The sequence below is a fragment of the Squalius cephalus genome (genome assembly GCF_949319135.1).
Source record: "Squalius cephalus genome assembly, chromosome: 12".
Classification (NCBI taxonomy): Eukaryota; Metazoa; Chordata; class Actinopteri; order Cypriniformes; family Leuciscidae; genus Squalius; species Squalius cephalus.
In genome coordinates, this window is record NC_137133.1 from 13,685,535 (window position 1) to 13,711,815 (window position 26,281).

Here is a 26,281-nt window from a genome sequence, read left to right on the forward strand (position 1 = left end):
AGCGGCACAAGACAACATCAAAACAGATGAACAGAAAGAGTGAGATGACACACTGCTGATTGTAGCACTCATTGTCTTTTGGGAGGAAGAAACGTTCATCGGACAGTGTGTTGCATATGTGTCTTAGGACGCATCTGCTGATGCGATGTGTCTTCCGCTGTAAAGTCTGTCCCCCGTGTCCACTGTCATATTTCTCCGTCTAGCATTTGCGTAAACCGCTCGTGTCTTCTGCTGCACGCTGTTCCTATCCAGCGGTTTCCTATTCAGAAAGTCAAGGATTGGACAGAGAGCAGCGAGGGGACATGTCTGTCCAATTGTCTCCACGTGATGAATTTGTCACAAAACTGAATTCAAATATAAAGTGCATTTTAAAAATACCAGCAAAAATGAGAAGGGAAAAAAAAAAACGGTGTGATTATTTGACTCTCAGAGACTTGGCAAGTTCCTCTTTTTTTTTTTTTTTTTGAATAAGATTTGAGGCACCTCTCAAACAGATCCAGAAAAAAAATAAAGAAAATCAGTAAAGGATTCTTAAAAATATTATTTTACATTTGAAATTACACTTATGGAACACATCTTTACATTTCTCATGAATAGTATCTACTTAATTACATTGGCAAATATACGCTGATTTCTTTTAAAACACCCCGTCTGGCACCATAGTAGTAGTTCTGCGTAAAAACGTCAAGGAAACGAAAGCCTCCGTTTTTAAGTTCCATTCGTCTGACAGGACTCATCGAGTCAGACGAAACTATCTAAATGACTTGTAAGACATGAATTCTGATTTCATCCAACCAGGCTTTAACCACCAGAAAAAAAAAAAAAAAAAAAAAAAAAAAAAACCAAACAAACGAGATATTCGCGTCTGTTCACGTCTCCGGCGAGGCGGCTTGAAGAGCGAGCGCTCCGACGGGCCCTTTGGCTGCTTCTGGTCGCTCCATTTCCAGTCCCTAGAAGATCAAATGCAGTTTTCTGATTGTGTTTTTAGAGCCACAACATCTTTCCGTCGGAGGGATTTTTTTTGTGTGTTTTGTTGCGCACAAACAATGAGGAACGTTAGGGGTCCACATCTTCTAGATCACTCCGAGAATCGCCCAACATCATTGGGGATTCGGATCCCTGAGAGAAAGAGAGGACGAAATGGTGAATATAATGATTTATTAAACACTAAGATGTTATAGCATAATGCTGCTGATTGTTTTATGATGTGACTGATGATGGACTGCTGAAATAATGAGACCTGTCTGAGGCTTCGTTCTGAGTTCTCATTGGCCGGGCTGCCGTCTGATCCATTGCTGCTGCCGGACTGCTCCTTCTCATTCAGTAAAGCTGTGGCATAAGCCAGAGTGTCCTAAACACAAAACCCACCATTCATTGAGCCCCATTTAGCAGGTCAAATGTCATGATTCTCCCATAACGGCCAAAGGGGGTGTGCATGGCTAGCTAACTCTTAGCTGCAAGTAAACCTTTTTATTTATTTTTTTTACATTTTAAAGGGATAGTTCAACCAAAATGAAAATTCTGTCATTAATTACTAATTAATTCCTCATGTTGTTCCAAACCCGTAAGACTTTCGTTCATCTTTGGAACACAAATGAAGATCTTCTTGATGTAATCTGAGAGCTTTCCGTCCCTCCATTGACACTCTACGCAACTTTGACTATTAAAAAGTTCATAAAGAGATCATAAAATTAATCCATATGAATTGAGCGGTTTAGTCTAAATTTTCTGAAGAGACACGATCACTTTATACGATGAAGAGATTAAATTAAGGCTTTTATTTACATATAAACATTGATCAGCGAACATAAACAAGCTCAAAAGAACCCGTGTGACAACGAGAACAAACCTCATTGGTTCATGCGGAAGCTCAAACATCCTGCGTAACAGAAGAATGAACCTCATTGGTTCTTGTGGAAGATCAAACATCCTGCGTAACACGAGAATGAACCTCATTGGTTCTTGTGGAAGCTCAAACATCCTGCGTAACAGAAGAATGAACCTCATTGGTTCTTGTGGAAGCTCAAACGTGTTGCGTAACACGAGAATGAACCTCATTGGTTCTTGCGGAAGCGCAAACGTGTTGCGTAACACATGAATGAACCTCATTGGTTCTTGTGGAAGATCAAACATTCTGCGTAACACGAGAATGAACCTCATTGGTTCTTGCGGAAGCGCAAACGTGTTGCGTAACACATGAATGAACCTCATTGGTTCTTGTGGAAGATCAAACGTGCTGCGTAACACGAGAATGAACCTCATTGGTTCATGCGGAAGCTCAAACATCCTGCGTAACAGAAGAATGAACCTCATTGGTTCTTGTGGAAGATCAAACATCCTGCGTAACACGAGAATGAACCTCATTGGTTCTTGTGGAAGCTCAAACATCCTGCGTAACAGAAGAATGAACCTCATTGGTTCTTGTGGAAGCTCAAACGTGTTGCGTAACACGAGAATGAACCTCATTGGTTCTTGCGGAAGCGCAAACGTGTTGCGTAACACATGAATGAACCTCATTGGTTCTTGTGGAAGATCAAACATTCTGCGTAACACGAGAATGAACCTCATTGGTTCTTGCGGAAGCGCAAACGTGTTGCGTAACACATGAATGAACCTCATTGGTTCTTGTGGAAGATCAAACATTCTGCGTAACACGAGAATGAACCTCATTGGTTCTTGTGGAAGCTCAAACATCCTGCGTAATAGAAGAATGAACCTCATTGGTTCTTGTGGAAGCTCAAACGTGTTGCGTAACACGAGAATGAACCTCATTGGTTCTTGCGGAAGCTCAAACATCCTGCGTAACAGAAGAATGAACCTCATTGGTTCTTGTGGAAGCTCAAACATCCTGCGTAACAGAAGAATGAACCTCATTGGTTCTTGTGGAAGATCAAACATCCTGCGTAACACGAGAATGAACCTCATTGGTTCTTGCGGAAGCCCAAACGTGCTGCGTAACACGAGAATGAACCTCATTGGTTCTTGCGAAAGCTCAAACGTGCTGCGTAACATGAGAATGAACCTCATTGGTTCTTGCGGAAGCTCAAACGTGCTGCGTAACACGAGAATGAACCTCATTGGTTCTCGCACGTCAAACAAACATGCTTGAGCTTCCATTTACCACAACTGATGTGCGAGTTGATGAATATGTGAATAAAAGCCTAAATGTAATCTGTTCATCATATAAAGTGATCGTGTTCACTAAACCGCTTAATTCATATGGATTAGTTTTACGATCTCTTTATGAACTTTTTGAAGCGTCAAAGTGGTAGTTGTGCAGCTGTACATGGAGGGACATAAATCAACTCAGATTTCATTAAAAAGACCATCATTTGTGTTTCGAAGATGAACGAAAGTCTTACAGGTTTGGAATGACATGAGGGTGAGTAAATGATGACAATTTTCATTATTGGGTGAACTAAACCTTTAAAATAAAATACAAAATATAAAACACAGGTACAAAAATAAAAGTCTTTAAATGTTTTTAAAATGCAAGCTTTTTTAATGATAAAAAAATAATTTTGTACAACAGCAAATTAGCTTAAATTAGCATGTTTGTGCTGTTTTGGGGGTGTTTTCATCTCAAAGAAAAGCAAAACATTAAGGATGTACAAAAGTGAAGGAGAGGGAAATGGAGAGAAAAATAGGACTTTATACTCCTAAGACGTTTACAAATCATATTTTGAATTCAAAATGACAAATTTCACTTTATGTGTTATTGTTAACTAAATTAAAAATAGTTTGACAATTGAAATACTACTGAAATCAAAATAAAATAAATATTAGATGAAAAGTTATCAACCAAATCAAATAAGTACTAAAATTGCTAAAACTGAAATAAAAATGACCTCAAACTATATAGAAATATAAAAAAATGACAAAAGCACAAAATTGCTAAAACTAAAATGAAAGATCGAAAATATTAAAATAAAAGGCAATTAAAAATATTAATAAATACTATAATGTAAAGTTGAAATTACAATTTTGACGAATACATACGTTTATATTGGTTATGTATAATGTAAAACAAGTTCAGTAATGACATTAACGCAGCCCAATGATACGTCAGACTGTAAGTGCAGTACCTGTGCTGAGATGGTGCGCTGGAAGGTTTTAGCCGTGGACGTCTCGTTCGATACGTTACTTTGAGGCGTCCAGTAGTGCTCAGACATCTGAAAGAGGAGAGGGGGAATTTAAAAAATGCACAATAAAGAAGAACTATTGTGTGAGTGCGTATCTGTGGTCTCTTGCCTTCTTCTGAAGCCACTGCACTGCCCAACTCCAATGTCCCGAGAGCTCTTTAAAATAGTCCTTAGCTGGAGAACATCTAACAGAAACACAGAAGCATTTAACATCACTGCTGCCAGAAACACTTCATTATTTAACACTATATCTAAAAATGCATCATTTATCCGTCACCATAACGGTATCTGCCATCATTTTTAAAGGGGGGGTGAAATGCTATTTCATGCATACTGAGTTTTTTACACTGGTAAAGAGTTGGATTCCCATGCTAAACATGGACAAAGTTTCAAAAACTAAGTTGTACGTTTGAAGGAGTATTTTTGTTCCAAAAATACTCCTTCCGGTTTGTCACAAGTTTCGTAAAGTTTTTTTCGAGTATGGGTATGTGTGACGTCAGATGTAACGGAATTTCCTTATATGGGTCCTAAGGGCACTTCTCCGGTAAGATCGCGGCCGCGCGCGCACTCGTAGACCAGAGCAAGAGAGTGAAAGCAGTTCGCCATCAAAGCGCCCTGCCCGGCTTTTGGGAAGTCAATGTCACCAAAGAAGTGTGTTTTTGGTTGCCAGGGCAAGACAACCCTGCACAGATTCCCAAAGAACCCAGCATTAAGGAACCCGTGGATGGAGTTTGTTTTCCTGAGCATAAACGGAGTTGTGTGAGACTGTTTGTTCCCTGCATTTCGACGATGATTGTTTTATAAACAAAGCCCAGATCTACGGATTTGCAGATCGTCTAATGCTTAGGATCGAGCAGTCGCAATGATAAAGATTCGCGGTCGTGCGTTGGAACCGGACGGTGAGTAAAACTGTTGAACTGAATAAATGTCTCTGTGTGTTGTCACTAGCTCGGCGCGTTAGCACAGCTAAGCTTCGCCCACAGGGCCCGCCTCCAGCCGCTCGGTTTTTTCCGGAAAGACTCGGTACAGTCTATCTTTCTGTTATTAATATAATAAAACAAAATACTTTTTGGAGATATGAAGGATGCAATATTACTCTATAGGTACTCAAGATTAACAGGAGATTGAGTGAAAATGAGCATTTCACCCCCCCTTTAAACATAGTAGACATTTAAAATATAAGCCATAAATATTGGTTATTGCCAATCATCATATGATAAATTATATTTTATGTACATATCATAAAAACAACAGGGAAGCACAAATATTAAGAAAATCTGGCCATTACAGATAAGCTAATAACTGTTTCCATTTTGTCTAAATAAAGGAAATTTATAACATTTAAAAATAAAACTAATTGGGTAACACTTTACTTGAAGCTTTTAATTATACTGCATTATAAACATATTTTTAATTAACGCACCTTATAATGCATTGTATGGTCACATGAATAATTGTAACCAGGGCCCGTATCCCTAAAGAATTTTTGTGCAAAAAGTGGCTCCTAGCGGCCAAATTCTAAGAAAATTCTCAGAGTCATGACATTTTCTTAGAATTTCCCCTAAAAGTGACACGAAAATCCCAGTTAATATAAAAGCTATTCCTCAAGATTCCTAGCGCTTAAAAGGGCTCCTAAGGCGAGATCTGCTAAGAGCAGGGAAGAGGACTTTTAGTGGCTTAGGAGTTCCCCTAAGCAGCTGCACAAAATGGCCAACAGAGGAGGCAGGAGAGATGTCCTGCAAACACTGGATGACAGGGAATTATTGAGACGCTACAGATTGGATCGTGCAGGAATCATGTTTGTTATTTTATTTTTTAACAAGCCTTCATAAATAGACCAGCCAGCAATCACAGACATTGATAAAAGCTGAGCCGTGTTACCCTCGTTAAGACCACACTGAGTTGTAACGTTGCAATTTCTACTTCATTAAGGACAGCCCCTTGAGATAGGCCATCTTGTTTTCAATGGGGTCCATATGGGAGTGAAAGTACAAAATATGCCAGCTAGGATATTAATATGAGCAAATAAGACACAAATCATTATTTGAACAGGGTGTAATGAGCTTAAGTTTTCACATAATTTAGATTCTAATGTTAGGCTATAACCCCTACAGCTTACTATTCATTTTCCAGATATTTTCTTGAATGTGAAATATTATTTACAATTACAGTCTGCATAAGATTAGAGTGTATAATTATGTTTATTGATTTGAGGGTACATCCTTTGCTCATTATCACCAAAAGTTCATTTTCATCAAACTTGTAGGATCAACCAATCACGGCTTTTGAAATGATGACTCATACCTAGCAACGGGGTCAACCACACCTCCTCACTAAGATAGGATTTTCCATCCATTCCTTGCTCAGAGTTCACTGAAAATGTTCTGGAATCACTTCTAAGCTAAAACTCCTGGCAAGGAATTTTTAGGTTAAGTTAGGAGCTCTCTGAGAGGATTCTCAGAATCTTTAGGGATACGGGCCCAGAGTTATAATACTTGCGTTTTAATGTGTGTTATAGTTTCTAAAGGCGTAACAAGAAAAACAACCAATTTCAGATGCAACAAGGAATCTGCAAATATAACGCATTTTAATGTACATTATTTATAGTGTAGAATATGAAAAACAAATAGTTATTATTTATAGATTACATGTACTAGTGTTATTACATTTTTGTGTATTTAGACTAACTTTAATTGAGTGTTAGATGATAGCAAAATCATCTAAATGTTGTAAACATATAATAAATTATCATGAACAATTAAATATTCAATTTCAACATCCTACAGTTCTGGATAGATGAAATAATATTGAGTGATAAGTAACTGAAATTACACCATTATATCATATATCTTTACAACCCAGTTATGTAAACATCTATATTGTGCATTTGGTGTTCTACACTCACTTCTGTGCCAGTGTGACCAGGAACTTCACACACTGATAGCAACGACTGCTGTCCACATTGTTGCTCTGATGCATTAAAGCTGTGAATGAACAAGAATCAAGTGAGTTCAAATCAGTCTAATCTTACAAATACTAATGCTGCTAGATCCAAGTGATATGGTTCTTACCCAGAAGGCCCTTTTCAGACTCAAATGCATATTTAAGCCTCTGGGACTGCAGAGGGTCCTCTACCATCTGAGAGGTGACGGGAAGATCATTACACCCTACTCCAAAGTAGTATTCATAACAATATCACACATTTATATAGTATCACTCACCAGGATCTCTAGCAGCATCTGAAAAACGTTCTTCAGTTCATGAGGAGGAGCCGTTTCCAGATGATTCTAGAACATGAACACATTGTCAGGTTACTTCAGATTTGTATAAGATCTTTTATATATTATTAATTATAAATATACATGATTCATTCTTAAAAACAAAATTCTTATAGGTAAGGATATACCAACCTTGAGTAATTGCAGGACTCCCAGTGAGAACGGTTCGTTACAGAACGAGCAATATGTGATCATCTCTATGAGAAACGACAACGGGCCGGACAACTCACGCATGGCAAACATCACCTGAAACACATGAGCCTCAGTCAGAAGAGTGCAAAATAGACAGATAGAGACAGGAGAGAGTGAAAAAGAGATGTAGTCTTACCTCCATGAGATACACATGTCCCTCCGCTTTAAAGAGGAGCGTGTTGATGTCTGGATTTAGAGGCAGGAGGGGTGAAGATGGAGCCACCAGTCCTGAGGAAGCGTGCTTGAACACTCCTTGAGCTGAACACATCAGATTTACCTCATCAGTCACACAGAACACCAGTAACATCTAAACACAAGTGCAGTCTGCAGCACTACTGAAGGGATGCAGTGGACTTTTTAGATTTGTTTTTATAATATAAACTACCATTAAAAAGTTTGGGGTCTGCATTTTAATGTTTTTGAAAAAAGTCTCTTATGCTCACTAAGGCTACATTTATTTGATCAGAAATACAGCAAAACTGTGATATTGTGATTATATTACAATTTAAAAGAACTGTTTTCTAATTTAATATATTTTTAAATGTTATTTATTCCTGTGATGCTAAAGCTGAATTTTCAGCATCATTACTCCAGTTTTCAGCGTCACATGATTCTTCAGAAATCATTCTAATATGCTGATTTGATGGTCAAGAAACATTTATTATTAATTATATATGAAATCGCTGGTGTTTCTGACGTCACAAGCTACCTTGTAACCAATCAGGATGAGTGGATCTCTGAGCTGGTGTGAGTGAGTGGAGGCTGGGCTCATTTACATATCCATACTAAATGAGGCAAGGGTGTAGAGTTATATGCAAGCCATTTTAAGGCATGAAGAATTTTTTTTTTTTTTCAAGGAAAAACATTTAAATATGTCATTTTGGTGATCAAAGATGAGTTTTAAGGGATGAAATTATTGACTACAGTGGGACTTTAAAATCTTACGCATTTTAAAAATTGTGTCATTTTTTTTGTTTATAAAATATATATAAAAAAGTGTTCTCTCTCATAATCATTACAGTTTTTATTAATGCTAATAACTTTGGTGTGTGTCCAGAAATCACTGCATTCGTACCCTCTGTCCTCTGAGACGCGAGGTCTGTGTGCAGCACTATCAAGGCCAGAGTGTTGTGAAGATGCAGGAACTCTCGAGCCTGTGCTGAACTCCAGCGCCGGTGCTAAAACACACAACCAGCAGAATGTCATTAACACAGACATTAAACAATGGAGGTTAACATGTGCGCTTAAGCAATCCTCAATATTCACATAATCAGGCGTCTGCAATACCTGATTGGTTTGCCGGTTGGCTCCCAGAAGGAAGACAAGCATTCGACGATAAGCTGAATGTTTCAGCAGCAGTTGACACGGTCCACAGCCCTGAAACAGATCATCAGTGAATAACTTCAATCTGTTCAATCTCTGTGGATTTAGAAGACTTAAGGTGCGGTCACATTTACAGGTTTCGCTGTTCTATTGAATTCTAGTCATTCTAATAGGAATCTGCATGATCGGGAGTTTCAAGTGAGGGTGAAAAGGCCAAATTTTGGCTAATGTGACCACTTTTAATGGTGCTTTCTTGAACTTTGTGTTCTTTTCCATTAAGAAAATTAATAGTATGTACATTTTTCAAATATACTGTCTGGTGCCCATAACAGTGACATCATCGTTCTCACCCTCTGAGCAAAGTTACTGAAGAGGCTGAAGTACTGAGAACAGTTCTTGCAGTTGTCCGGGACGTCCTTATCCAACAGAGAAAGCAGCATGTCCAAAAGACAGTCCAGCCCAGCGTCCTGGAAGTACAAAGCACTCTCCAGGGTCTTCTCCAGGATGGTGGCCACCACGACACGGACCTCACGAACACTGCCTTCCAACAGACAGATCCTACAGAGAGAGGAAGACATGTCCTTTATGAGATTCATCCATTAACTTGTGAATGTTTTGCATGAATACGTGGTAGGAGATAATGGATGTTGGCATATTTGAGCTGGTTGGGCGGTTCTGTGGAAACTCTTCCTGCAGAGCCAACTCTATCGTTCTTTCCAGGGAGAAAAGAGTTTGCAAAATTATGGCTCCAGGTCTCCATTGATAAGGGAACGGTTGCTTGTTTTGTTGGAAGTGTGTCAGAACTCGATCATAAAACAATCCGGAACATTCCCTGGCTTCGGCTGCGGTATGGACTCGTGGGGTGATATTTGGGGCAGCCCTATCATCCGATACCAACCCGCCAATCGTGTAACAGGGATGCGAATCTCCAGATCTCGCTTACACGCTCTACACATCAACATCCCGAGACGGACCCACCTTTCAGGATGTCAGAAAGCAGCTGTGGTCGTAGCAATACAATTATGGCCATACACTTACATAAACACAGGTGTTTTTGGTTTTGGGGGAACTGGAAACAAAAGTGAGGGAACATCTTAAAAACCCTCATGGTCTTTTGGCACAATTTGCAGCTCTCCATGCATTTCTTTTTAACAGAAGTTAAATGTACAGTGGCCTCAAATCTTATTTGGACAATTAGTTTAAAAGTGTTCTGTATCTCTCTCTCTCTCTCTCTCTCTCTCTCTCTCTCTCTCTCTCTCTCTCTCTCTCTCTCTCTCTCTCTCTCTCTCTCTCTCTCTCTCTCTCTCTCTCTCTCTCTCTCTCTCTCTCTCTCTCTCTCTCTCTCTCTCTCTCTCTCTCTCTCTCTCTCTCTCTCTCTCTCTCTCTCTCTCTCTCTCTCTCTATATATATATATATATATATATATATATAATATATGATGATTAAGTGTTTAAAATGTTTAAAAGCCACTGGTGATTCTATTGCCAATGTGTATGCAGAGGATGATGGACATAACGCTCACTTGATGATCTCCCGTCCTTCAGGTGACACCAGGTACTGGACCATCCACTTACACGCCTCGCTACTCTTGGACAACAAAACCTCCACGGTAGCAATCCACTCCTCTGTGTCCACCCTGAGAGAGAAGACGGCAGAGTTGCACATTAACAACATACAATGATCAGTCTAAAGTCACACTTGGGAGATTCATTTAATGAGATATTGAGATATATATGTGTGTGTGTGTGTATATATATATTTATTTTACTTAGCAAATTTACAGTGCATTGCACATCTAGTTTATTATTATTTTAAATAAAATATTTGAAAATAATTTGAAATGAATATCTTTCTTTCTCTCTGTATATATATAGTATATAATTATTAATTATAAAATAAATGTTTTATAATGAAATTGAAAATGTTTTCACCACTAGTTCTCGTCTTTGTTTAACAATAATAACAACAACTGGAACAAGCCTTGAGTTTAAGCACTGTGAACAAAAGCAGTGTCTCACCTGAGTTTCTTTTTGGTTCGCAGGTACGTGTGGAAGAGGAACTGGACGGCCAGCTGCAGACTGGTTTTTGCCATGGCCTGATAAGACGGATGCTTTAACTTTGTCTGTAAAAAGGTAAAGCTCAAAAATGAGTGCAGTCAATATACAGAGCTTACAGAAGAGGCAATAATCAAATGAATTTTCAGTGTTTACCGCATTGACAGAGGCAAGAGATAGTGTGAAGCTGAAGTAATCGCTGTTGTAAACATCTCTGTTCTTCATAAACTTCAGGTTCTCATCTCTCACCATCTACAGATCCAAAAATCAGGAGTGTGTGTCAAACTTGTCAAAACATTGTAATACCTAAAAAACAATATTATCAGGACGACACATGATGGTTCTCTCAACCATTTATATATTTTATTCCTGAAGATGTTGATACTGAACCCAGAACCTTTCGTTTAGTCACAGGCCTTAAAATCTCTACCTGATAGATCCTGGCGGGCATCTTCTCTACAAACAGACCCTTCTTCTCTCCTTTCTTGACCAAGCGTGTGAGCAGGCTGAGGCGGTCGTTGTTGGCTCTGGGAGGCCGTGGGGAGGATTGGGGTGAGATCTCCGGAGAAGACGGGGCTGACCTGAGATTTAGCATAATGAACATTATTAAGTGTGTCCATGTTAAAACATTGATGCAGGAGGAAGACGCTAACTCACAGGGAGAGATCCTCTGCCTCCTGCCTCATGATGCTGACTCGACTCTTTTTGGGCAGGACGGGGGAGTTCTGGTCACTGATGCGCTGGTAGAACAGCATGTAGGCGTTCCAGTAGCGCCGCCGCACATCCGGATAGGGGTTCGCTATAGCATGTGTGATAATGACACAGGTGATCACCTTAATGGTGTGCCTGATTAAGGTGATCACCTGTGTCTATTTAAAATTGACTTCACTATTACATTAACATTGAGCCTGATGAAGACCTGAGGGTCGAAACGTTGCTTGAATAAACTCTTTTGGAGCAGTATTTTTCAGTGTGCGGACTTCACACTTCTTTATTTTATTGTATAGCCATTCAGTTATTTTTAGGCCTAATTTTGTGTTCATGTTCAGAGGAGGTACTACCAGAAATGTTTATTTTACTGACTTGGTACTGAAGTACTGTTACTTTTGACATAATTAATATTTATGGATTTAAAGAAATATTAATGACTTACACTGGTCGTAAACTTTGGGTCTGTATTCTCCCCCAAAACACTCATACTCCAGAGTCTCATCGTTCATGTCAAACTCTTCCACAACATTGTCGTTAAACTTATACCAGCGTCCTCGTGCACTACCCCTAAAAGGGAAGAGAGCATTGGAAAAACATGTTATGGATCTTGCTCAGTTCATAGTGGTCACTCAAACATTCCTTCATTCCCTGAAAAAAATAAAGCGCTGGTTTAAAGCGCCATCATGCCGCCAAGCATCTGGGACAGTTTAAGACTCTAATAAAAGCACTCTTGCCAAAAACAGAAGCACGGCCCCCCCCCAGAGACCCATAAAAACACATACATGCACACAGAGAGGGGCAAAAGACCTCCCAGGAAAATTAAGCACATGTTTCAGATATTACAGTTACTGAAGTATTATGGAAATAGACTCTGCAGAACTTCATAAACTTATTGTTCAAACACAAGCTACCTGGGATCCTTTAAAAAAAGCTTTATGTAATATTACAATGCATTCTGTAAATTCTTTTTTCCTATCTTGTTTCCTGGTATAAAACTCAAGTATTAAAACCCAACGCAACTAGTCTCTCATCATTTGTGTAGTAGATTAAGAACTCCAAAACTTTTCTGTCAGCCGAACCCCTTTGACCTAAAACATTTATATATAATTTAACAACACATTCAACAGTTATCTGATGTTGTTTAATGGTTAAAGGAACACGCCGAATTTTGGGGACTTTAGCTTGTTCACCGTATCCCCCAGAGTTAGATGATAAATCCATACACACCCTTCTCATCTCCGTGCGTGCCGTAACTCTGTCTGACGCACCCACCGCTAGCCTAGCTTAGCACAAAGACCGGAGGTAAACGGCTCCAGCTAGCATACTGCTCCCAATAAGTGACAAAATAACACCAACATTTTCCTCTTTACATGTTGTGATTTGTATCGTCACAGCGTGTACAAATAACAAGGTCGCATGAGACACAGCCATCTTCTACTATATTCTCAGAAGGCGAAGCACTGCTACTTCAGCGGAGTGATTTACTCCAACTCTGAGCGAACTCTCTGCTCCTCACCACGGGGCTTCTCAGGTGCTGCGAGCACATCACTCCGCCCAAGTAGCAGTGCTTCACCTTCTGAGAATATAGTTCCCAGTATGTATACAGTTAGAAGATGGCTGTGTCTCATATGACCTTGTTATATGTACACGCTGTGACTATACAAATCACAACATGTAAATAGGAAAATGTTGGCGTTATTTTGTCACTTATTGGGAGCAGTATGCTAGCTGGAGCCGTTTACCTCCAGTCTTTGTGCTAAGCTAGGCTAGCGGTGGGTGCGTCAGACAGAGTTACGGCACGCACGGAGATGAAAAGGGTATGTATGGATTTATCTAACTCTGGGGGATACGGTGAACAAGCTAAAGTCCCCAAAAGTCGGCTTGTTCCTTTAAATGATGTGGAGGTAAACATAAAATAGTTCATCTTTTTTAGTAAGTGTTTTATTTTGATGGCTTTCTTTTCAGAGTAATTTATTTTAATAGTTATCTTTTCATCAACTCATAAATAACCAGGTGAACTTGAAAAATCCTGTGAATAGTGATCAGACTTATGATTTTTGTCTGATGAACGATAAAATTATCTCACTTTTGATCAAGTAAACACCAGAACACCCCACAAACTGCACAGCAACATGCTAAAACCCATTAACAGACAAGGTCTCTCTCTTGCTGTCACTCACCGGCGGTCTTTGATGAAGGAGTAATAATGTCCTGCGTGGGCCTGTCCGCTGTGAACCACCACTCCTACCAGTTCATAGTTCTCAGAGATGGTGACCTTTTTCCGAGGCGACCCCCCGGATCCGCCCTCACCCCCTCTCCCGTTATCGCCGTGATCCGCGCTTGAATCCTGACGGGCCATTCCTGACACAGTGTACGGCTCCATGTTCAGCACCCAGGGGAACTAAGAGCACACAAAGTGAACAAATTATGGAAATGGATACAAATCGATTATACACTAGCATTCAAAAGATTGGGGTCAATACATTTTTTTTTACTTTTATTCAGCATGGACACATTAAATTAATCAAAGTTAAATTGAATAAAAATTCAATTGACTCCAAACTTTTTAACAGTAGTGTATAATGAAATAATCAACAGATTAATTGAATTTTAAATAATTTATTAGCAGAGCTCTTACTCTGATCTGCTCGTCGTATTTGATGGAGCGGCCGCTTTCCCAGTCGAAGCCGAATCGCATGAGGTGGATGACCAGCACGCTGGGTAGAGACTTTATACAGGTGCGCTTCACAGTGGTCCGCTGCAACACAAAATGTGTGAGCACAAATGTACATAGATATTTCACTGCAGCTCTTTATTAAGGAGGAGAACAACTGTATCCAACTGTACCTTCTCTTTACATTTCTCACAGTAATAAGCATTGCTGCCATCCAGGACCTCACCCCTGACGAACTGATCGAGAGAGATCTCCAGACTCTGACAGGACGTCACCCCCAAATTCAGAGCCATGAACGTCTCCTCGCGCTCATACCTACCAACCGTAACCAAACACCAACTCAAGCCACTGTTTTTAAGAAGACTACTTAAAAAAGATGTATTTGGAATGACATGTGGGTGAGCAAACAATGACTTCTTTAAGGCTCACCTGTGTGGGCAGTCTTTGCATATCTTCTGATCGGAGAAAATGCCCTGGAATGTGTTCTTGAAGATCTGCTCTCGACCAATTTTCTGTAAGGGAGACATTAGGATGATTACAAACACACTTCAGACTGTGCGCGTACACTCGAGTATGCAGGGGACATCAGGTGCACTGTACCTTTAGATGTTCATCAAGCTGATCCACCAGACTGGTGAAGAACTCATAGGCATCCTGCTGTTCTCGCACATATAATTCTTTATTCCACATCTTAAAGATCTGCATGTGATGAGAATGATCAAATACTTGCTCTTAATTCTGATGACTGGAGCAGGGTTATTATCATTAACTAAAACTTAAAACAAAACATGAACTAAAATACCATATTGAAGTACAAAAATAACCAAAAATAAAGATAATAAAAACTATATAGACATTTAAAAATGACAAAAACACAACAAAATTACTAAAACTAAAATATTAACAAACTACAGCGTATATATTATGCTGAAACACTGGACTGATAGGAAGCATTTCACTTTTTTCATCATGTATCACTTTAAAATGATCACTACTAAAAACCAAGAAGTATTTTTTGAATTTATAACTTTTTAAATTTAAATAAATGCATACAGTGCATTTTAAGTATGGATGATCATAATGGTTCTCACCTTCCAGAAGTTCTCAGGTATGTAGTACTGCAGTTTGCTCTCCATCAGGTGACCGAACAGAGACTGAACCTGACAGAACACACTCTCCTCTGGGTTTTCAGCATCATCTTCTATTGACAAGACAGACTACAACACACACACACACAGGTTTATATTCTTACCCAAAAACTATGATGAAGACAAAAAATTAAAAAAATTCTATTTTTATTCCTGTGATGACAAAGCTGATTTTTTTCCGCATCATTACTCCAGTCTTCAGTGTCACATGATCCTTCAGAAATCATTCTAATATGATGATGTACTGCTCAAGAAACATTTCTTATCAATGCTGAAAACAGTTTTTGTGAAAACCATGATACATTTTGCAGGATTCTTTGATAAATGGAATGTTGGGAGATTGTAAAAGAACTAATGAATGAAAACTAAGCTAAAACTATAAATGTGTGGGACAATAAGAAAGAAAACTAAAAGAGAATTGCATAACAAAGATGTCAAGTCTGACTTCTGATAAATATTGAAGCAATCCCTGCAGTATGCAGTGTTGCTGAAAATTTGACAAACAAAACAAAGTTTGACAGTATTATTTCGAGTATGATGCAGTTTATAAGAGTGCATGTCTCATTATAAGCAGATGGAACAGCTTGAGGCACTAATATCAAAGAATTGTACTAAAAAAAGAAAAAAAAAGTATACCAAAAAAGAACCATCTGTCGAAAAAATACAAATACATTAAACAAAAACTATAATTACACGCATAAAAATCATCCTTTGTTTAACCCTTGTGTTATGTTGCGGGTCAATTTGACCCGTTTAGATTTTATAGTTGTTGGAAATACTGGTTAACCTATGTTTTTTTTCTTGATATTTTGTGACTTTTTCTCATTTATCATCATGAACATGCATGCAAAGTTTCAACATGCTGGTGTTTTTTGACATATACAAACAAAATTACTATTACGATCGTGATGTTCGCGGGTCAATTTGACCCACATATTTTAACGCTCTAAGGCAACTGTACGCACCCAAAATAATAACATTTCTTGGTTATACTTTATTTTATTTTTTTACTACCTTATGAAGCTAAAAAAATAGGTTTTCCACACTTATTTCAATACAGAAAAATATTTTGTCAGCCACAGACTCATTTATTTTTTCAAGCTACCTGAAATGATATAAAATCTTTTTTTTTTTTCCTTGATATTTTGTGACTTTCGCATTTATCATCATGAACATGCATGCAAAGTTTCAACATGCTGGTGTTTTTTTTTTTTTTGACATGTACAAACAAAATTACTATTACGTTTGTGATGTTCGCAGGTCAATTTGACCATCATAGGCAGCTATTCAAAAGCAACTGTACAGACACAAAATAAAAACATTTATTTTATGTATGTCAGGGCATCAATTCCAGTTCTAAAGTGTAAGTGTATCTAAAAGTGCTCTAACCCAAACCAAACACACTTGAAAAAGCTAAATCATGGTGTTCAGAATTAATTGCAAATTACAAACGAAAATCTTTGACAGACACAGATAGTAAAATAAGCTCTCATTTATATATTCAAGATATCTGAAATATCTTGAGACTTCGACACAGACAGCAGGAAAAATGAGCTCAGATTAATTGATTAATTGTTCAGTTATGATGTTCTAAGCAAAAAAAAAAAAAAAAGGTTAAAAAAAATGTATATGCAAATATATATAAATATAATGTATATTCAAATTTTGTCAAAACAAAACAGTTTTAAAAAATGGTTAAAAAACATTTTCATTAAATCATATCTTCAGATATATATTTTTTGGAATATTTGACAAGTGTTGATATTAAAAGTTTACAGTTTGTACCTGAATCTTTGTTGTTGTTGTTCATAGTGTGATTTTTGAGGAATTGTATTGAATCCAATTAGGGTCAATTTGACCCGAACCATAAGGGGAGTACACAGAATTCCAACATAACACAAGGGTTAATAACCAAAATATGGAGTCAGACAGCTATAAACACCTTGCCAGGTCACTCCTACTACTTTTAGGTTAGGGCGTCACCTAATGGAGAGAGACTGTGCTAACCGTACACTCGTAATAATGGAGTTTACCTCAGGCAAACCAGGCTGCATGTAGAGCTGCTGGAACACTGCATTCATATAGCAGGTCGCACCTCCGTTCTTCAGCCCCACAAACCCAGACACAGAGCGACTGTCTACGGGAGGAAGATACTAACACACAAATGACACAAATGAATGGAAATACATCTGTTGTAAGGCTACAGTAGAACATGGCAATTAAAATGTATTTCTATTTTCTCCAAAAGTCAAGTCAAGTCGCCTTTTTTATATAGCGCTTTACAATAACAGAGGAAAATAACATGATGCAAAATATGTGACAAAGTGTAAAGCAGCTCTAAAGACTATAGTGTCATTAATCAGCTCAAGTCAATTCAGTTCAATAATTGTGTGAAGTTCATTCTGAAAAGTTTACTTCAGCTATAAGCTGCGAACTCTATAGAAGACAATAGTGTAGTTAGTCAGCTCGAGTCAGTTCAGTGTTATGGAAGCTTGTTTCTGTCATGGAATAAAAAAGGTAATAATGAGTTCTCACAATTCTGCCTTTTTTCTAGATTTTGAGAAATAAAGTCAGAATAAACTCAAAATGGTGAGAAATAAAGTCAGAATTGTGAGTTATAAACTCAGATTTGCGAGTAATAAACTCAAAATGGCGAGAAATAAACTCAAAATGGCGAGTTATAAACTCAGAATTGCGAGTAATAAACTCAAAATGGCGAGAAATAAACTCAAAATGGCGAGAAATAAAGTCAGAATTGCAAGTTAAAAACTCAGAATTGCAAGAAATAAAGTCAGAATTGTGAGAAATAAATTCAGAATTTGGAGTTATAAAGTCTGTGTTCAGTTTATTTCTCATAATTCTGACTTTATTTCTTGCAAATCTGACTTTTTAGATATAAACTCTTGCGACAAATAAAAATTGCGACAAAAAGTCAATTGTGAGATAAAAAGTCGCAATTACCTTTCACATTTTTTTACTCTGTGGAAACAAGTTTCCATCCAATGTCAATTTAATTCAGTTCAGTTCAATAACAGTGTCTATGTTGCAAAATTCCTCAAAAGACAGAAGGACAGCGAGGGCACTCACGTCAAACTCTTTGGTCAGTGATGGGTCAGACTGATGGTGCATGGACAGCAGTTCTTTAGTGATGAGTTGCAGGTTAGTTAGAGAGCTGTCAGCCAACATGACCAGCACCTCGTACGCCGCCAGACGACTGCTGACCGTACTGCACCTGAGAAACACACACGCACAAACGCTAAAGGCAATTTCAGCGACTTGCATGTCAATGTGTGTGAATGTATGCATTTCATCGTACTTTGGGTGAAAGTCGTGGATAGATGCTATAGTGCTAGATGAGCTGTCACTGTTCAGGATGATTCGAGACGCTCTGAACAGGAAGTCGTCCAACAGCTGCTGGATCAGAGAAGGACCTGGAGCACATTAACAAGAAAAAACATTCTAATCCACATCCGAATCTCCATATGGGTCACATCATGCTGTCATATTTATCGGAAAAGTGTCTGACCAAACTGCTCTTTCTCACTGCCGCAGAGGGACAGCAGGGTTTTAATGAGGCGCAGGTGTCCGGCCAGCAGGATGTTGTCGGCCTCGCTGGTCTCCAGCTCGTTGGTCCAAGTGGGCTCGAAATTATCAAGCCAGCTGATTTCATCCTCCAGCATGGCCGCCGGGCCGATCTGAAGCTGCTCCATTTCTGATGCTGAGAACATGAAACACATGGGGCTGAGCCTTTCCGAAGGAATCAAAAAATTATTCTTAAATTCCCTAAGCAGAACTAAAGTAAAGGACACCCCCCTAAAAGTTACATTTGGAACTTTCCATACACAGTAAAAGGAACAAAATAGGGTTGAGCAAATGGCTTCATGTTCAGAAAATACTGAGGAGGCCAAAATAAATATATTTAATTAGCATTTTTATGTTCAATTCATTTTTTATATGAAGTTCGTAGAATTTGCAACATTGTTAACAAATTATAAATAAAATTATAGTAAAGACAGTAAAGACTATCCTTTCTATTCCGAATAAAGGCTGTTCATTGAACTTTCTATTCATCAAAGAATCCTGAAAAAAATATATCATGATTTCCACCAACAAAAAATTAAGCATAACAACTGTTTTCGACATTGATAATAATACTAATAAAATGTTATTATCAAATAGCAAAAAGCAGCATATTAGAATGATTTCTGAAGGATCATGTGACATTGAAGACTGGAGTAATGATGCTGAAAATTCAGCTTTGCATCACAGGAATAAATTACAGTTTAAAATATAGATAACTTTGTTTGAATTGTAATAATATTTCACAATATCACTGTATTTCTGATCAAATAAATGCAGCCTGGGTGAACATGAGACTTTCAAAAACATTAATTGTATTAATTGCATAGGGCAGATTGGGTAACAGGGTTGCAAATTTTAGCTTAAATCAAACAATCATTCAGTAGTGACTAGCTAGTTTGGGGACAAATGTCAAATAAGCTGTTGATACAATTACATTTCACATAGATTAAACAGAAAACACATATTTGTCCACAAGTGTCACAATTTTAAAGAATGGTACATTTTGTAATAGAGGGAAAATCATCTGGTAACAGGGTTGCAAGTAAAAATGTGTGAAGAAGCTTAATATTTTAGGTAATTAAATTAGTTAAAAATTACAAATAGTTTTTACTACACTTAACAATATGTATTATATCAAAAAGTATGTGAATAGTTCGAAAAAATAAAAATGGGAGACCAAAACATCTTATTTGTGGAAAGTGCCATTTATATTATATATTTCTATTCAAAATAAGGAAGAAACTCACTGGTCAGGTCATCCAGTAGTTGGCACCTCAGGTCAAAATACTCTGTGCATTGTGAAAGCAACCTAAAAACATGATCATCATTTTAGCTCAGTAGATACTCATCATTTCACAGCTTTACGAAGTTTACACAATATCTTCTTTATTTGTGTGCCTGTTACAGTAACAATCCATGCTTGATTACTTAATTTCAGCAATTTTCTCTAGGTCTTGTTTGTCAGAAATGGTTAAACTGAAGAAATCATACATGTTCGGTGTGTCTGACCTTTGGTTAACACCCCTCATGATGCTGGTAGGGGACCAGAGAGGAAGTTGGGCTGTCAGAACCACCTTCAGCAGGAAGAGGTTGGGCTTCTGGAGATCAGGGTACGCAGAGGTGTCTGACTGACTGAGAGTGTACAGCTGATCGCACGCCACACGTCGGATCTGTGAAAGAGAAAGACCTTAGACATCTGGACTCAGAACAGAAGTCATACTTAATAAGACAAGTTTAGTCAGGACTCCAACGCAGGCACTGACCTCTCCACTGGACGAGCCCAGCAGAATATCAATGATGAAATCATTCACAGAAAGCAGAGAGTAAAATGAAGCTAGAACAAAAAACAAAGCGATTACATAAGCGTTTTAATTTTTGCTGACTTTTCTTTAGCATATGAGCGTGTTTTTTTTCTTACATAGCTGCTGGGAGCGTAGCTGAAGGCATGTGACAAGTAAAGAGAGTGCTTCTCGTGCGATAATAGTGTCTTTGATGGACACACACAGCTGTTTGACGCATATCCCAGCTTGCAATGTGGTGATCTCTCCCTCACTGCCGGAGCTGCAGTTACTTCCTGCAACACACACACACACACATGCAAGAACATAAGAGATGCAAAGACTGAAAGACAGACGTACACTGCAAAAAATGCTTTTCTTATTTAGTATTTTTGTCTTGTTTCCAGTCCAATGTAACAAATATAATATAAAGTAGTAAAATGCCATAAGATATTATGTCTTGTTTTCTGGGGAAATAAATCAAGCAAAATAATCTGTCCATGGGGTAAGAAAAATAATCTTGTTTCTGTCTGAATTAAGATTATTTTTCTTACCCCATGGACAGATAATTTTGCTTGTTTTAAGCAACAACTCACTTAATTTTGATTTATTTCCCCAGAAAACAAGACATAATTATCTTATCTAATTTTACTTATCTAGTAAATGGATCTTGATTTAAGAATTTTTAGACTGGAAACCAGACAAAAATACTAAGTAAGAAAAGCATTTTTTTGCAGTGTATGCACAGCCGGTCAAAAGTTTGGAATAATTATCGCTTTTATGCTCAAAAAGGCTGCATTTATTTGATCAAATATTATTACAAATAATATTACAATTCATAAGAAATGTTTTAGATTTTATTATATTTTAAAAATGAATTTATTCCTGTGATGCAAAGCTGAATTTTCAGCATCATTACTCCAGTCTTCAGTGTCACATGATCCTTCAGAAATCATTCTAATATGGCGATTTGCTGCTTATTATCAATGTAAAAAAAAAAAAAAAAATTGCTGCTGCTTAATACTTTGTGGAAACCGTGATGGGTAAAATTTTAATTTGGGCAAAATTAAATTTTCTTTTTAAAGAAATGAATACTTTTATTCAGCAAGGACATTGATCAAAAGTGACAGTAAATTTCAAATGAATGCTGTTCTTTTGAACTTTCTATACATCAGAGAATCACAAGCAAAAACTGTTTTCAACATTGATAAAAACATAATTGAGCACCGATAAATATTTTTATTTTTAAATACATTAAAATAGAAAACAGTTATCTTAAATTGTAATAACATTTCAGAATATTACTGTTTTACTGTATGTTTGATCAAATAAATGTAGCCTTGGTGAGCACAGGAGAAGAAACTTCTTTCAAAAACATAAAAAAAAAAAAATTCTTGATTATTATAACTTCCAACAGATAATATAGTACCGATCAGAGTCTCACCTGTACTGCTAACCCTGCTGCGTACGCCCAGCGGGAGAAGCGAGTTGGTCGTCTCTCTGATTGGCTGGCTGTTGCCAACTAGATCCAATCGGCCTGCGGCTGCCGCCCAAGTGAGTCTCATGAAACACGCCACTGTGGATGTGAAGTCCCCCACCTCCATGGTCTGAAACAACAAACCAGACAAGTCATATAGGGTGCAGAAAAAAACATTTAGAAAACTAAGAGAGCACTGGGTGCTGTAACGCACCTGTATCGCGACACGGGCTGCTGGGATGATCTCTTCCACTCTGATGGAGGATCGGTCAGACATGGACACCTGCCTGTAGGAGGATTTTTCCGGAGTCCCACAGACGGAGAGCTGCCGCCCGCTCTGCCGCCCGGCGTTACGGAACGGCCGAGATGACAGAGTGTCCAGACCGTCCTTGCTCAACTCCTCGTCGAGGATACTAGGCATAGCCTGGCCTACCAGCAGAAACCTACAGGGGGAGACAGAGCAAGTTCTTTCTTAAACGCTAAAGCCAAATGTTTAGCCTTTTAAAGTTCTCTCCACTTGATAGCGAGCGTGAACAACGGTAACTGACACATGAACACTAGAAAGTTTTATACTTGTCAAGGGTTTGTGCTATTTCTATTCATAAGCGCTAAAAATGTCTGTGCACTTGTTTAAATGAGTTCCAGGTATCTCTTAACCCCCTCACAACAAGTGCTTGTCAACGAGTTTGTTGTAGTTGTTCTGCTGTTTAGTCGACTATTAGGGGGCAGCTCAAGATACAACAGGAAACTGAGAATACTTACAATTTTAGGCATTTGAAATCACACCTGTTTTTATATTCTGAATCCGTTTTAATATTTTCCCATCGACACCAGAAATATTGCAAAAAAATAAATGTAACACTTTACATTAACATTAGTTAACTACCTTAGTTAACATGAACTAAGAATGAACAATACTTCTTCAGCATTTATTAATCTTAGTTAATATTAATTTCAACGTTTACTAACATGTTATTAAAATCAAAGGTTGTATTTGTTAACATTATTTATACCATGGTCTGGGTGAATACTCGATTCTGATTGGCTGAAGGGTGTCCATTAAAAAGTGATAATGTACACCTAGGAAAGGCGTCCCGTCAATTTGCCTGATGACAGTTCTAAATGATTGCGCTGGCTCAAACTCACTGATCAACTGGTGCGGTCGGGTCGCTGTGGCCACGTTGCTTGGCAACGCCTGTATACGGGAGATATTAAATAGTGCGCTCGAATTAATAAATAAAAACCCTCACGATTTTTACTCTAAAACACATTAAAGTATTATTAATTGATTAAATATTTCTTTCTTTCGTAAGTGACCATGGTATAAGCGGGTTAATGCCCTTCGAGGTGTCCATTGTCAGGTATTAATGGACTTCCGCTGCGCGTCGCACGCCTCGCCGTCGTCCATTAATACCTGATAATGGACACCTCGTTGGGCATCAACCCTTACATAATGCACTGTGAACTAACATGAAGAAACGGCAGGCAAAAACATCGATTTTTCATGCAGTGGTCAGTTTTGAGATTTGGACAAATCTCAATTCACAACGCTATGTAACCCATATATGGGCATTTCCTTTCTATCAGTAACCAATCGTGAATGTCCAAAGGGGGATTTAAGCTAATGACGAAATCTCATTTAGAGCTATTTAAATCTTTAACTGCCGTTTTCTCAAAATGAGTTTTTTTGTCATTCTCCAGTACAAACATCTCAGCCTATGTAGCACCTGTGTACACCAAACTTTCCAGTTATACACTTAGCAGTATTCTGAAGATATTTTCAAAGGGATTTGTTAATAAATCATTCCTGATTTATGTGACATTTTAATAAAAAAATATGGCGAAAATCTATTTTTTAAGGCTATGGACAGTATATTTTGATTTCCTAGGTAACGAAAGCATATATCCTGAAATCCCTCTGAATTTTTTTTTTTCCATCTTGTGTGTAAACAAAATGCAAAAAGAATTTTGCACCTGGCAAATTTATTTTATTTTACTTTATGATATGATCAGATCTATCTGCCGAAAATATATGCAAAATCGCACATATTTAATGAGATAATGCCTAATTTGCATAATTAAACATACAAATTTCAAAAACTTAATACATTTTTTTAATATACTTGTGTAAATAATCAACTGAGGAAGTTTCATGGTGATATCTATTATTTAAAAATTTTACCCTATTCACCTGTAGTGTCTCGCCTCTTTCGTGAGCACTTAAGCTCATTAAAAAAAAATTAAAAAACCCTTTCCTTTTCCTTTATATCCTCGCTTATCGGGCTTATGCTACTCTGAACAATGCCTGACCTTCATATTTTGAGCACTTCTTGCATTGTTTTTTGCCTCTTCACAATTACTCGCTTAATTTAGTCCTAATTTGTAAGTCGCTTTGGACAAAAGCGTCTGCTAAATGACAATGTAATGTAAATGCCTTAACCAACATTAACAAATATTAATAAATACTGTAACAAATGTATAGCTCATTGTTAGTTCATGTTAGTTAATACATTAAGTAATGTTAATTAATGAACCTTATTGTAAAGTGTTACCAAATAAATTAAAAAAATGATGGAAGTCTATAGGATGTTCTCAAACATACTCAAAACATACAAGCGCTTTTAAAGCAATATTATTATGCGGCCTATCATCTGGAGTGGTGTTTCCAAAGAGAGAGAGAAAAAGTACAAACAAAATAGAGAAATAGAAAAGAGAAGACAGCCAGACTGATAAATGAGACTGCACCTGGCCAGCTGCAGGCAGATGGAGTAGACTCCCTGTCTGGTCTCGTAGTCCACCTCAGACGGGATGGAGTCTCTCTGCATGACGTTAACCACCAGACTGAGACAGAGAGAGAGACAATGCACCGCTGAGATTAATTAATGACTGAAATATACAGACACATTAAGACTGCATAATTATCAACAAGCAGAGGAAATGTGGGTAAAAAGTAGACGACTACCTGAGACCTCCTGCTTTGAGGAAGTTCTCACAGAAAGATTTGACACTGGTCTTCGCCATTTCATCATCAGATGTGGGCATCAGCTTGGAGCTCAACACCTAAGAGAATAGATGGAGGTGAGTGAGAAAGTGAGAGTGTTTTTATTTAATTCAATTTTGATTTCCTAGTAATATATATATATATATATATATATATTTATTTTAAAAAATAAAATAAAATTTATGCACAACCATTAAAAGTTTGGGGTCGGTGAGATTTTCATTTAGCTGTCTTTTTTTTTTTAAGTGTCTTATGCTGTATTTTATGTTTAAAAATACAGTAAAACAGTAAGATTGTGAAATACTATTACAACATAAAATATCTGTGTTCTATTTGAATATATTGTATAACGTAATTTCGTTCCTGTGATGACAAAGCTGCATTTTGTCTTCAGCGTCACATGATCCTCCAGAAATCAATCTAATATGACGAAACATTTCTTATTTTCAATGTTGAAAACAGTTGTGCTGCTTAATATTTCTGTGATAAATAGAGCAGCATTTATTTGAAATAGAAATGTCTTATAAGATTCTAAATGTCTTAAGAAATGTAATGCTTTCATGCAGAATTAATTTTGTGTATACATTGCATACATACAAAATAGTATATATGTACAAAATACATGCAAAAAATGGTTTTTAATGGTTGATAAACGTAAACATTTTTGTTTGATAATTTCTTTGAATAATAAGTTTCGTAACAGGGTTGAATGATTGCACTTGACACATGCGATCAACACAATAATGCGTGTAAAAACTGAGAGGAATGACTGAATGGTTCAGTCAAACATGTAATCATGCCCTTAAACGTGTGACATTGATTGATCCAGAAGTTGACATGTTGGACTATTCAAACAAACAGAAAAACAGAGCAATGTTTTGAAAGTGCCACAGAGACATTATTTACACTGTTTTAGCCCAT

At 37.6% G+C, this 26,281-nt stretch overlaps 1 protein-coding gene across 4 annotated transcripts in view; it reads right to left on the reverse strand.

The window, feature by feature from the left end:
- Nucleotides 1–465: 465 nt before the first annotated feature.
- usp24 (ubiquitin specific peptidase 24) overlaps nt 466–26,281 on the reverse strand; it is a 64,649-nt gene continuing 38,833 nt past the window's right edge. For all 4 annotated transcript variants that reach the window (XM_079889106.1, XM_079889107.1, XM_079889105.1 and 1 more), the window contains 36 exons: nt 25,322–25,419; nt 25,105–25,200; nt 22,574–22,802; nt 22,327–22,489; nt 21,023–21,178; nt 20,868–20,938; nt 20,614–20,774; nt 20,352–20,413; nt 19,049–19,240; nt 18,839–18,953; nt 18,610–18,754; nt 17,556–17,675; nt 15,466–15,591; nt 14,975–15,073; nt 14,804–14,886; nt 14,548–14,689; nt 14,339–14,458; nt 13,881–14,101; nt 12,143–12,267; nt 11,647–11,788; nt 11,420–11,570; nt 11,146–11,241; nt 10,954–11,057; nt 10,458–10,571; nt 9,286–9,493; nt 8,900–8,989; nt 8,688–8,790; nt 7,749–7,870; nt 7,553–7,666; nt 7,364–7,429; nt 7,214–7,280; nt 7,048–7,126; nt 4,252–4,327; nt 4,086–4,172; nt 1,241–1,351; nt 466–1,119 (listed from right to left, as the gene is read on the reverse strand). In XM_079889106.1, coding sequence (XP_079745232.1) covers nt 1,057–1,119; nt 1,241–1,351; nt 4,086–4,172; nt 4,252–4,327; nt 7,048–7,126; nt 7,214–7,280; nt 7,364–7,429; nt 7,553–7,666; nt 7,749–7,870; nt 8,688–8,790; nt 8,900–8,989; nt 9,286–9,493; nt 10,458–10,571; nt 10,954–11,057; nt 11,146–11,241; nt 11,420–11,570; nt 11,647–11,788; nt 12,143–12,267; nt 13,881–14,101; nt 14,339–14,458; nt 14,548–14,689; nt 14,804–14,886; nt 14,975–15,073; nt 15,466–15,591; nt 17,556–17,675; nt 18,610–18,754; nt 18,839–18,953; nt 19,049–19,240; nt 20,352–20,413; nt 20,614–20,774; nt 20,868–20,938; nt 21,023–21,178; nt 22,327–22,489; nt 22,574–22,802; nt 25,105–25,200; nt 25,322–25,419 — 4,317 coding nt within the window. In that variant the 3' untranslated portion in view covers nt 466–1,056. The remainder of the gene's footprint in view (nt 1,120–1,240; nt 1,352–4,085; nt 4,173–4,251; nt 4,328–7,047; nt 7,127–7,213; nt 7,281–7,363; nt 7,430–7,552; nt 7,667–7,748; nt 7,871–8,687; nt 8,791–8,899; nt 8,990–9,285; nt 9,494–10,457; nt 10,572–10,953; nt 11,058–11,145; nt 11,242–11,419; nt 11,571–11,646; nt 11,789–12,142; nt 12,268–13,880; nt 14,102–14,338; nt 14,459–14,547; nt 14,690–14,803; nt 14,887–14,974; nt 15,074–15,465; nt 15,592–17,555; nt 17,676–18,609; nt 18,755–18,838; nt 18,954–19,048; nt 19,241–20,351; nt 20,414–20,613; nt 20,775–20,867; nt 20,939–21,022; nt 21,179–22,326; nt 22,490–22,573; nt 22,803–25,104; nt 25,201–25,321; nt 25,420–26,281) is intronic.